We start from the raw sequence: 12,823 nt of genomic DNA, 5'->3' as shown, positions 1-12,823 counted from the left end.
GGTGAGAAAGAAATGATCCAGACAGTTTCTGCATGTGACACCTGAGCCAAAGGGCAGTCTAGTTATCGATCACTGAATATAGAATCCAAACACCTATTTAGTCGCATACTAGTGCTGAACTCCGGCTAACACTCGCTTTGTGTTTAAATGGGGCTCCGTATAGCCCATGAGTCTGAATGCGGACTTAGACAGGATTACACAGCAGCCTTTCCTGATTTAATACAATGAACGCAGTGGGACTTGATCAGGAGGTTGGCAGGACAGTTGAGCTGGTGGCAGCAGTCAGAGGCTCAGACTGGCTCTGCCCTGGCTTTGTCCTCTGCATCACACAGCGCTGACTCTCACAGCTCAGATGCTGTTCAGTCCGGTCTGTGTTGCTCCTCTGCTATAAATATTCAGCGACGTTATGTGGGGCACACCTGTTTAAGTAGTTGCAAATCTAAAGCGATCCCTTAACCTTTTGGCCAAGCGTTTCACGTCAAGAGTGGGATAGAGATTTATTTCAGATTTTCGTTTCATTCTAAGAGCCCTCAACGTCACGTGGAGAGAAATCAGAGGTCAAAAGCACGAGTCATAAGCCGCCAGAGAGGCCGTAATCAGAAGAACGCACGCACAAGTGTAATGTTTAGTGGTTATTTCATGCAATGAGCTTGTGTCTCTGTGTAGAAGTAGGCCAGTGTTACATCAGACGAGCTTGCCGGGGAGTTTTCTGGCGCCACCAGGCAAAGTGTGTCAGTGTGTCAGTGCGACACTCCTCTCTCTGCAGATTGGTCTCGGATGCCAAAAAAGAGCGAGTCGCCCGTGGGGACATTTAGCTCAGTACAAGGCTATCTCTGCTTAGTGAAAACAGGGTGTTCCTGCTAAACTTTTTTGGGAACGGCAAGAAGGATCTTTATAGGAAGAACTTTTATAAACCTCAAGACAAATTGCTCTAATTTAACATGTTTGCGTTCTCATTGTGACTCACTCTCTTATGCCAATCACTGAGTAATTATTACCTAACTGGTGACTCTTGCATAAGGTTTATGGATCATCATCTCAGTTGATAGCAGAAACTAGGCTGCCAGCTTGGATGTGCTGCCTACAGACTGTGTTTTTGTACGTTGTCAGCCAAGAGTTGTACACAGATCCAAACGACTGCTCACTTCAGTGTCAGCCGTGTGCAGCAGGCTGTAAAAGTCAGTGGATATGGTAGATATGAACGTGCGCGTAATATCAACATAGGTGCAATTGCATTAAGCCACCAAAACACAAGCAAGGACAAACAAGAAGTTTTCTTGATATGTTGACGGGTCAACATTATTTCTTTTTTATTCGAGTTTTCTTGAAATGCTCCCATCTTCCACAATGAACATTAGTGTCTTTACATATGTCAAAAGGAAGCGATGGTAATGACCAACCAGACCAACCACCACCCATCTCTACACACCACACTATCTTCGCCTTTTTTCTTTTCTTTTTTTTTGTCCTTGTCTTTTTCATTAAAACCATCAGCAAAACCACAAACATTACTGATTAATACACACTGAAAAGGGTGGGGGGAGGGTAATGAGGCAAATACATGTCATCACAGTCAGTAGGAAAAAAGACACAGTATAGAGGAAAACAGAACATCACCTCTTGACTATAAAAAAATTAAAAAACAAAACAAAACAGGATATAAAAACCAATGAAACAAACGTTACAGTGTTGTTTGAGGGCGGGGAGGGGAAACTTTACATTTATACACAAGCACCAAAAAGCCAAACATGGTACATAGACTTTTTTCTTTTAAAAACTAGAATCCAGTGAAGGCAATTCAGCACTGCCCAGTAGCAGAACTACCACGAATAACCCCTGAAAATGAACAACGGAGAAACATGGGAAACAAGGGAAGTGCCCTCTCTTCGTTCATTTCAGAATTTTTCACTCGATCAAAGAGTTAGAGAACTTCGCTGTAGCGTCAGCTTATGAGCTGTATTAATTCAGTTATGCATGTTGAATGCGAGCCATAGGGGCCATGTTTGGTCACACTACAAAACCACTTTTTCATGACAATAAAAGTAAACAGTAGTTGTGGAGGGCTCTCTTCTTAGGTGTTTCCACAAGAGGAACTTTGAGACTCAGTGCACTGTAGTGTGTTTCATAAGAATGTGACTTAATTCCTCCTGCTTTCGTTCACGCCTCCCAAGCGTCCCATGTCTGACGTGAAAGTTCAAAATCAAGGCTGCAGTATGCATCTAAAAAGAGCTGTACACATTCTCCATCTATGTTCCTGTGGGCTTTTTCTACAGTGATAGGCGTGTGAAGGGAGGGGAAATAAATACACTGGGCCAGTGAATGGTAACAACAAGAAGATATGGTCGATAAAGCTCAAATGAACTAAAGGCTCATAGCCTGCAGCTGGTGAAGTCCACCGAATATTTAAAGGCTGGTTAAAGGTAAGAAAATCCAAAGATTCTTTTTTCTTTTTTAACGAGGCCTTTGCCTCAGGGAACAAACGCGTTCTCCATTCAGTGCTGTTGGCGCTCCAAAATGGACGGCCGTTTAAGTGTAAACTAGGCATTAACTAACCGATTAATGCTAAAGCTCAACAATCAAGTGAGAGGTGATTCAAATCGAATGGGTCCTGTAGCCACAGTAGACAATGAAGAGAGTCGATTCGAGACAGGAGGGTCGCTTTCAGAATCCTCCAAAGATTTGTTGCAGGTTTTTTTTGTTTTGTTTTTTGTTTTTTTGGTTGAATTTGTATTCAAATTTGTTTTCTAAAATATATGTTTAAAATAGATACATATATTCATATATCACAGTACTATACAAACCAAGTGCTTAAAAAATAAAGGTGATGGTGATCTTTTGAGAAATAATGGAGATGACTGGGGAAAGCATGGGGTGGTAGAGGTAGGGTCTGGGAAGAGGTATGGAACTTCTTATTGATAGTATTGTTGGTGCTTCTTTGGTCGAGGGAATGTCCCCAGTGTATGTTTGCATTTGATTTTAATTAAGGCAGATAGCCATACACGTGTATGCTCCTCTACAGTCGGATATGTACCAAAATTTTAGCACTGATAAAGCCTGAAGCGTTTATTTTTCTACATTCTTTATTTGTGTTTTTGTTATCAAAATGTGCTTTCACCGATGTACTCAACTGTATATTGTTGGATGACAAAAGTAGAAAAAGTGGACAGTTCCATTCCTCTTCTCATCACATAAACAAAAGTGCATCTGTAAGTATGGAGAGGATGTAAGAAATGACAACTCTGTACAATATATACAAATATAATACAGCCCTACAAGATGATCAGCCTCGCTGGGTGGGAGTGGAGTAGAAAAGCCAAGTTTCCTGTCCTGAGGGCTGAAAAAGGGTGAGTCAATCATAGGGCAAAAGGCATGATGGCAGGGTAGTTCTTCGATGAGAAATTGTGTCTTTGAGTCATTGAAGTTGTCATAACGACTTCAACTAAAAGTTCATGTCACCTAATCGCGCCTCTTGTTCCTTCGTCCACCTGTCTCCTTTTTCCCACCCTCCTTCCTGGCCCCCTCCCCCGAGGCCGCCTGTTTGCAAACTCCGCCTGAGCTCTCTTGCTTAATGTTTCGTGGGGGTGTCAGGGACAAGTAGGGATGTTGGGGGAGAGGTGGCGGCGTGGCGGAGGGAGGGGTGGTTGGGGACTCCTGGCCGGAGCAGTTGCTGCCGCTGCCGCTGCCGCTGCTGCTGCCGGTGCTCATGGCCCGGTGTTTGAGTCTCAGTTTGTGGGGCAGAGCGGTTCCCCTCACCTCCCCCTGAGGGTCCCAGCACTGAGTCTGAGAGCACTGGGAGGAGGGCAGAGGCGAGGCAGGCTGGTGGATGGTAAGATGCGGGTTGTGGAAGCTGCCCATTTCTGAGCATGATGAGGAGGGAAGCTCATCGTCGTCTGTGGATGCCTCTTTTTCTGGACTGCAGGGATCTCCTTCACTGGATGTGGCCTCCTTACAAGAGGAGGTTGATTGGCCTTGGTAATAAGCCTCATGCCTGGGCCCGCCCTCATAAGTAAGAACAGGTGGCTCCTCGTCTTGTGTGCTGAGGTATGAGTGAGGCTGCTGGAGATGGTGGTACAAGTGTGAGTGGCTGACACCCTCCACTTGTTTGTGGTGGAGCTCCGCAGATGAATCGCTCTCCTGATGCTGCTCCTGCTGCAGTTGCTGCTGGGGGAGTTGGCAAACTCGGTACACCTGTCTCTCTCTAGCCTCATTACGGCAGTCTGAGAACTCATACGGTGGGGAATCTAATGTCTTCCTCTCAAGCTGCTTCGTCACCTCGGCCACTGTTTCCGTGGAGCTCTCTGTAATGGGCTGTTGGCTAACACACACCTGGCTGTTGGTGCTGCCCTGCTTTTGCACGTTCAGCAGCTCGGCATCCTGCGTCCTGGTCAAGGAGTCCACGGGATAAGAGGCACTGCTGGCACCGTACAGAATGACGCTCCTCTGGGCAGCAGGCGGATGAGAGGCGGCCTGGCTGACAGTGTTGATAGAGGTAACGGGCTCCTGATGGGGTTGGGACTGTTGGTGAAGGCGGTGCTGCTGCTGCTCTTGGCTGTGATATGCAGCCTCTAACTCCTGAGAATGCTGCTGGATCTGGTGGTGGGTGGGCACAGAGGTCAGCCCACGGTGGATGTTAAACATGATCTGGGTGGTGGTGCCGTTGGCAATGTCCATCTCCAGCCTGTCACCTTCCTGCTTGATCTCAAAGGGCATTGGCTCTGGGCTGTCCCTGGAGGAGCCGTCAGACATGTCAGAGAGGGAGCCACGTGGAGAGTATTTCACCAGCTGCCTGTGGCCTTCACTGCGTCCCGACTGCTCCGTTTCAGAGGAGTCAGAGTTCACCATCACCTGAGAACCACTAGAGTAACCACTGGAGTAGTACTGAGTAGAGGAGGAGGAGGAGGAACCTCCATTTCCTGCGTTGCTACCCGCACCGATTTGTTGGCTCTTTTCAATGTAGGAGGCAGTGCTTATTAAGCCGAAGCGCAGCTTCAGCTGGAGCAGCTCTGTCTTGAGCCTCACATTCTCATCGTTCAGTGCAATGACGCGGTTCTCCAGAACCATATCATTGAGACGCCGCTTCTCCCGGGAGCGCTTGGCGGCCTCGTTGTTTTTACGGCGCTTCTCCCAGTAGGAGGCGTCCTTTTTCTCATCGGAAATGAACTCCCGCTTTCGCCTGCAGGTCATGTTGGGCTTGGGTTTGATGAGACGGCCCATACGAGTTGGAGTCCCTTGGATAGAAGGCAGAGACTCTTCATAACCGTTGAAGGTCTCAAGGCAGTTTAGGTTATTCCCTGAGTTTTTGTTTAACGTTTTCAGAGCCGATGTTAGATTTTCCATTTTTGTCCAGAGGCAGCCAGTTTGAAATGTTGCTTGGTGAACTGAGTAAAGAACTAGGCCAGAGGTTAAGGGTGGGGGGGGGGTTGGGGTAGTGATGAAAACAACTGGTCTCCCACGGCTCTGGGTCTAGTTATTGTAGATGTTGGATATTTATGCCAGGTAAACAGTCAAGTGTCCAAATTAGCCAAAAAGATAAAGAACAACTGTAGCTCAGCATTAGCAACCCACATTTATCCACTTGAAGGGTTATCAATTCAGTGTCCGAGCTCCTCGGAGTACTACAGACCCAAAGCAGTTCAGATCAGTCCTTTAGTTCCCTCTTTTTTATCCCAAATTCTTGCTTTAGTTGGTTGTTAAAGGTTTAACATAGAGCACACAGAGCTAAACTGGCGTAGAGGTGTCCTAGATCTCCACGTAAACAGCAGGATGTAGGTCGGCCTGTCTACCTCAGCGTGTCAGTCTCTTGGGGAGCGTCGGTCTCCCTCCCTTCGTCTTTCTCTGTTCTCTCTGCAGTTGACTGCAAGATGAAAGCCTGCAGAGATAAAAAACAGAAAAAAACATATGTTAATCCACTGCTGACTGCTGCTGTTCCATCCTGCAGCCTCACATCAGAACTACAGTTATTTGAACTTTTTTTTTTTTTTTTTTTTTTTACCATTTTCCAGCTTATTTTGGCATGCAAAATAATATAAAAAATACATGTCTATAACAGAAAAGCTTTCCTCTGCTGTTGGGATGTCTGGCCTTTACTGAGTGTGTCGCCCCTGGCAACCAGTGAATAGCTGCTAGACCTCACTGTCTGACCTTTCAGCCTTGCTATTGATCCGATCCGTCTGGAACCTATGACCCCTGACCCTTTGGCCCGGCCCGGTGATGTTGACTTTTGTGATGCAATGTGGGCAGTGGGTTCATCGCCAGGCTGATGATCCTGTTTCGTCTCAACACCCAGGATTTAAAAAAGCACTTGTTCAACGCTGCATGTTAAAATGTCGCAAGGTCTGAGCAAACAGGGTTTTATGTAGGCGGCTGAGGGCAAAACTAAAGCCTTGTAAATTAAATATATATATCGCAATCGAGGCAGGCACACACACATGAAATAAAAACACAGAAATTGCATCAGTCTGGGACATGCTGAGAGCATGAAAACTAAACTGTTTAAGGATTAGCTCTTTTTTTGTTTTGCCAGATGAATATGTGGGCCAGACAGAGCAAACAGTGAGTCAGTCTCAGAGCTGTGGGGTTCCCTGACACACACACCAGACTGGCTCTCCACTGAGAAACCCCATCCACGAACATTGCTACCCCCCGCCTTGGTTCATCCGCACAGGAATGTGGCAGCATTCTTCTCCGAAACAACTCAGTGCCAAATCGATGATGCAGAGTGAGCAGATAAGGCAGACAAAGGCATCCGTTAATGCAGGTCAAGGATAAAGAAGCTGGAGAGAGATATGGAGGTGTGGGGGCAGCTGGGAGGTGGGGCTTTGATAAATATAGGTCAGTGGCCCCAGGAAAGAAGGGAGGCGGGAGGCAGAAACACAGGCTGGGATAACACAGAATCGTTAGATTGGGGGTAAAATGCGAGGGTGGTCAGACCATGGCGAGGGACACCTCAGCGCTCGGTAATTAGCTGAACAGGTGCGCCTTTATAACAAAGTTGTACAATTCTGCTGATTTTGAGGCACAACTATGCAGAATTTAGCAAATCAGCGATTCTTCTAAATGCTTCCATCTGTTTAAAGGCTCGGTGGTGTTTAAAGGCAGTTGGTTTGTTGGTCCACAACTTTGGATTGGAGTGAAGTATCTCAACAGCTAGACCACATTTCCTACATTTTCTAGAGCTGTCAAAATGGTTCAGTTATCCCATTAAGCATCTCAGTATTGCCTGGATAGATTGGCACACACTTTTGTGGAAATTGTAATGATCTGTTAGACCATTATGCTTCCCCCAATTGCCACACTGAGATTTCTGATTTCTGCCAACTTTTGTGATTTCTAATGTGACCTGACAGACTCCTGTTGCAAAAATAATTAGGCAGCGTGTGCAGTTATTGTTCTTCTGCATGACTTGTTCCTTCAAATGTGTCAGACAGCAACAACTCTCCCTGCTCTTAAATGAACTGGACCGCACAGGTCCAATTGGAAAAGCGCCTAAAAACTCAGAAGGTCAAGCTTATCAAGTTGCATAGAAAATGGAATAGTAATCTCATCCCAAGTGCAGCAAATCATCTGCATTTCCAGGTTGAAGTGCGTAAGCGCTGCTGTTACACTGTGCCAATCTGTAATCTCATAATCTGGTGAGATGTTTGCAGCGACTGTGCTCTGCTCGTCCTGTGGATTTCATATTGTTACGTAACTCCTCACAATAAACACAGATTTCAGCCCACTTTTTTTTTTTTTAGCTCCCATATATAGAGGAAACCAGACTAACTATAAAACAGGGCCACAAGTTTTGGCTTTTTCAAACTGTCTCTCAGAGTAATCAAATAAAAGCCCGTGGTCTACATTAGAGTTACACCATATTTGAAAGTCTCAGCTGAATGATTTAAGGGTGTCCTCGTGAGCCTCCGACATGTGGCTGCTGGGCACGGCAACGCAAGAATGAGGGTAGAGACTGTTTCTCAGCCTGTCCCACTGACCCACAAACTGGGGACCGACCGCACTCTGTAAACACAAGTCTTAGCTGCCTCCAACTGTACGGCCTGCTGGAATATAGGTCAGCCCAGCAGTGGAGAGGTGAAGAGACAAGGGAGGGGCTGACAAAAAAGAAAGACAAAAAAAGAAAAGAAAAAAAGAAGGGAGGACAAAAAAGAAGGATGCATGGAAAATGAGAGCATTGTGCAAATATAGACAGAGGTGAGAGCAAGTGGAGCGAAGACAAAGAAACGAAGAGGAATCAGTGAGGGAGAGTTAAAACAAAGAAAAGGGATGGAGATGAGATTATACTGTAGCTGGATGGGGGTGGGTGGGTGTTGGGGGGGTAAACAGTGGCAATTGCGACAGTGTTGGTATTGCATCAGAAGAAGGAATGCATCACCCATAGCAACAAAAAGGGGGAGAAAGAAGGGGGTTAGCCAATCATATTGGACTTTGTCTCAATGTTTCTGGACCAGTGGCTTGACACGACCTGAAGCAGATGGTGAGAAAACCATGTTCCGTAACAAAAGGAGGGTCGACTGACGTCACGTGAACATTATTCCACATCTCGCCTACAGTCAGGACGAGCCAGACGCATGAATTAACTCCTCTGTTTAATTAACTCACAGTGGAGGCTCGTGCTTTTTTTTTCTTTCTATTTGTCTCTCCCTCTTTTGCACCTTCAAATATTCAGACTGTGTGAATGAGAATGAATCATAGCAGAAGGTGTTGATGCTCTTCTTTCACTACTGAGCCTGCGTTACGTTTCATGTGTGCGCCATCAGAAAGAAACAATAGATTTCACATCTCCAAAGATGCTTTAAAACCCACAAAGGCGTTGCCGCCAAGAATGAAGCGCAAAGTGTTTCATTTTGCATGCGTTTGAACCGCACTGCCTAACCTCTGCACACAGTTCCTCAACCTAGACCGCTCTTTCCAGTCTATCATCTAGTCTCCACAAGTCACTGCCAGGTTTCTGTGGCACTTGTGGAATGATAGCACGGTAAAAGAATCCAAGTCACCCCCGCTCGCACAACCACAGGGGCCGAACCGCAAGAGTCTAAATGTGGCAGTGAGCTTTGGAAATAGTGAAGTGAGTTCAAAAGCCAGCACACGTGTTTCTGTGGAGCATTTCAGGAAATGGGTTGCAGGTCTGACATAAAAGGAGAAGGGTGTGTGTGCGTGGGTCGGGGGTGCACATGCTTCAGAGAAAAGGAGAATGATGAAACCGCTGTCCAACCCCCAACCAGCCACTCACCATTAGGAAAAATGCAATTTAAGGCACGCGGTGCAGTGCTTCTGGGGGAGGGGGGGGGGGGGGTCACTGGATTACAAGTCTTTTTTTTGGGTAGGGGGGTGTTAACTTTATATAAAGGCTTGGACAGCATGCCATCAAGGCAAGGCGGAGTCATCTCTAAGCTTGTTCCATGAACACTGGCCATATCACTCTGGATACTCAGCCTCTCTCCAAAAGGAAAAGGAAAAAAAAAAAAGAAAGCAGAGGGACTCAGTCCATGTGTTGCACCAGTCACATGTGCTCCATTGGCCTACTAAATGCTGTAATTCGCCTCTGTGCTGGATCCAAACCGCAGCACAATAACAAAGCACAAACCCTCATCTTTTATCATCTTACATGTGCCAGGAAACCCCGAGAAAAGTAGGACAGCATGGAAACCACGCCATACTCCTGACCATGAACTCTATTTAGGCTGGATAAAGAAAGGTTTTATCTGTTTTATTTTTTCAGAATTAGATTAACAAAGAATGAGTTGGCTCAGTAGCGCAATGCAATGATGCAATAGTCGTGGAATGACATAAAAGTTTTTTTTTGTTTCTTTCTTCTTCTTTTCAAAAATGTACACGTGTTAAAATGAAGCTAAGCTCTCAGTCCCACTTTTCTATTTCTGCATGACCGCCTCGTTTCTTTGTTACGGCGGGGCGAGGATTTATTTTGGTGGTGTTCTGATTCTGCCTTCCTCGTCAGCGGCAGTGGTGCGCCTCATCCCCTCCTCTCCACCCACCCCAGGACAGATGTGACCTACATTCTTAGCTGGCATAGAGACCCAGTGTGTGCGCCAACCAATTGGCAGCGACCTCTGCGCAGCAAAGCGCAGCGCTGCATCGCCGCAGACTACGAGCTTCCGCAGATTGCATAATCTGCCCCTTTCTTTAATCCATTTGTTATTTAATTAATTTATTATGCAACCTGCAACCTTTGTTTAACACACCGCATATACACTGTGGCCACAGCGTGACCCCCAAACTGCGTGAAATCCCTTTAAGGCACGTATCGCTCCGCTGAGGACGGGGAAGCCGACCCACAGCAAAAACCTGAAATCATTTTTTGTTTCTCTTTCTAAATCTGCTGTTTATACCACGCAGTGTGTAAAAACACCCGCACGCTGCTGGAGCAGAGATCTGGAAGGGAACAACGGGTACGATGCCCACGTGCAGTGTAAACCGCACAAAGCTGTATGGGGAGATGAAGCCAAGGTGACTTTCTCTTTCAAAACAAACCCAAGCCGTAGAGTTACTTCGGTGCCTGAATTCAGCCCCCGCTCTAGTTGAGGAATGTTGCGGCTTCAGCCGGTGCTGACCTGCGGTGAAGCGTGGCTCAAGTTCAACGTTAAAAGATCCCGATGCGTATTTACACCAGGCGGACCCACGGAAGACCCAGAAATAAATAAATCTGAGCCAGTGAGCAGCCCAGTGCGAAAAACATGTCCCCCCACACGCCTCCTTTGTTGGACCGTCTGACAAATCGTGTTCGTGCACAGCGGATTCTCGGTCATCCTAGGAAAAGCGTGTATCCCAACTCTGCCACGAAATTCACCCACCGCCTCAAAATCGCCTTCCAAGCGAAACTCGACAAGCTTTCCACGCGCTGCCATAATTACGAAAAATAAGCACGCGTCTATTGTAGCTGTGTGACGAGCTACAGAGGAACACCAAGAAACATCTGACCCACATTTGATCCAGATGTTCTGATCAACACACAAACACACACACACACACAAACATACATACACGCGCGCCTCACCTCGCACTCGGCTGCACTCATCGGAGCCCGTGAACTTCACCATTCCTCAAACGCGATCTGCGCTGGCTCCCATCAATCCGAGCCGGGGTTGTAAACAAAGGAGAGACAAGCAGAGCCGAGCGTCCGCGCGTATCCACGCGATCATGCCTCGATCACGCGTGTCGGTGTGCTCCGGTTTGCATTGTGCTTGCTTCAGACTAATACGAGCCTACGGGCCACTAAAGGGTTAAGGAGGGCTGCACAGCCGCGTTAACCTTTACAAAGAGCTGCTACACGTGACAGAGAGAAGTGTGTCCTCGGAGCCTGCATGGGATTTTTCCAGCTGTCTGCACGGACTAGCCTACTAACCCAAAAGAAACCGAGGACAGATTTGTAGCTGCTCCAGAGCCCCGCAGCACGTAAACCCAACTCTGATTCACGCAGCTTATGCAGGACTACAACAACGACGACAACAACAAAAACAACAACAATAATAATAATTATTATTGTGTATATGTATATGTATTATTATTATTATTATTATTATTATTATTATTATTATGATAAGACCAAAAAGAAGGGTGTATAAGCTGGTGGAGTTCCCATTACTATCAATATTAGCCTATTAATAGGTCTGGTAATAATAACTGTGTTATTAAGTAGAATATAACTGCACCATGTATTCAGGTTAAATAACAATTACGTGAGCCACGTGTGTTACGAAAGCAGGGGTACGGGTTAAGCACAGCAGATTGGCTCCTAAAAGCACCACAACAAACCATGAATATTCAATTTGGGCATGCGCGCTAAGATGCGGATGCGTTGACCCTGCCTACAACTCCACGGCGGGCTGTCCGCACTCACCTGCCCCTGCTTCCACCAAGCAGCCGCACCTATTTCTTTTTCTTTCTTTCTGAAGGAATCCCATAATCTTTTTGCAAAGCCCCCCGATCCTCCCCCCCTCGATCCCCCACACCGACTTCCTCCCATCCGCTTCCTCTCTCTGACACAGATCCTCATATAGCTCCATACACTCTAAAGGAGGCGGGGTACAGCCTCGCCTTGACATTGAGGCGAACACATCCAGGCACCAAAACAAACTGTAAACGCGGCGACCAGCTGCTCAGAGGAAAAAAGCAACTCAAGAATATATATATATATATATATATATATATTGGGCATGTATGCACCGTGCTGCAGTCAATAATAACAACTTACCTTTTTGCTTTAAAAGCGACAGGATCCACACTCAGTCCGGCTCCTGCGCAACAGTCCGCTTTGCTGGCTCTGTCTCTCTCTCTCCCTTACAATATCTCCCTCTCTCTGTCACACACACACGCCGTTTGCCACTTTGAAAACACCAGCTCTCCCGATTAGTGCAGGTATATGCGAGAGTGAGAACACAGTGCCTTGTTTTGAGCGCGCTCCTCATGTCATGTTTGCTCCAATTCTTCCCTCCCTCCAACTCTCTCTCTCTCTCTCTCTCGCTCTCTCTCTCCCTCCGTGTGTGTGTCTCTCTAAATGTATGTTAGTAGGTCAGTTGTTGCATAACAGGACGCTTTGGGTGCCTAGTCACGTTTTTTTGTTTCTCTCTCGGATGTGGCCCCCTCCCTGTCTCTTTCTTCTTGCCTTCAAATCCTGTTGGGGGGGGGGGTTGTTGGGTCAGGGGAGTGGGGGGGTTCAGGGGGAGGAGACAGGTCCAATAGGGGAGGGACTATGCTCAAAGGCAGTTTCAGTCAGATGAGGGCATATGATACCCATAATGAGATTGCTAGATATTGAAAAAGCACACACACACAGACAGGCTGGTCCGTGGAAATCAGAGTTGCATCC

At 46.7% G+C, this 12,823-nt stretch overlaps 1 protein-coding gene across 2 annotated transcripts; it reads right to left on the bottom strand.

Annotated features, from left to right (window-relative positions):
• Window positions 1-1,272: 1,272 nt before the first annotated feature.
• On the bottom strand, window positions 1,273-12,507 carry nfil3-2 (nuclear factor, interleukin 3 regulated, member 2). 2 transcript variants are annotated; one of them, XM_005468520.4, is made up of 2 exons: window positions 12,209-12,507; window positions 1,273-5,869 (listed from the first exon to the last, which is right to left on the bottom strand). In XM_005468520.4, the coding sequence occupies exon 2, from the start codon at window positions 5,335-5,337 to the stop codon at window positions 3,457-3,459; it is 1,881 nt and encodes a 626-aa protein (XP_005468577.1). In that variant the 5' UTR covers window positions 5,338-5,869; window positions 12,209-12,507; the 3' UTR covers window positions 1,273-3,456. The 2 variants fall into 2 exon arrangements, with proteins under 2 accessions (XP_005468577.1, XP_005468578.1); XM_005468521.4 differs by lacking the exon at window positions 12,209-12,507 and adding an exon at window positions 11,012-11,396.
• Window positions 12,508-12,823: the final 316 nt, after the last annotated feature.

The sequence above is a fragment of the Oreochromis niloticus genome, linkage group LG4 (assembly GCF_001858045.2).
Source record: "Oreochromis niloticus isolate F11D_XX linkage group LG4, O_niloticus_UMD_NMBU, whole genome shotgun sequence".
In the NCBI taxonomy this organism is placed as follows: Eukaryota; Metazoa; Chordata; class Actinopteri; order Cichliformes; family Cichlidae; genus Oreochromis; species Oreochromis niloticus.
Note: the sequence above shows the minus strand (reverse complement) of the source record. Positions and strands in the feature narration are given on the sequence as shown.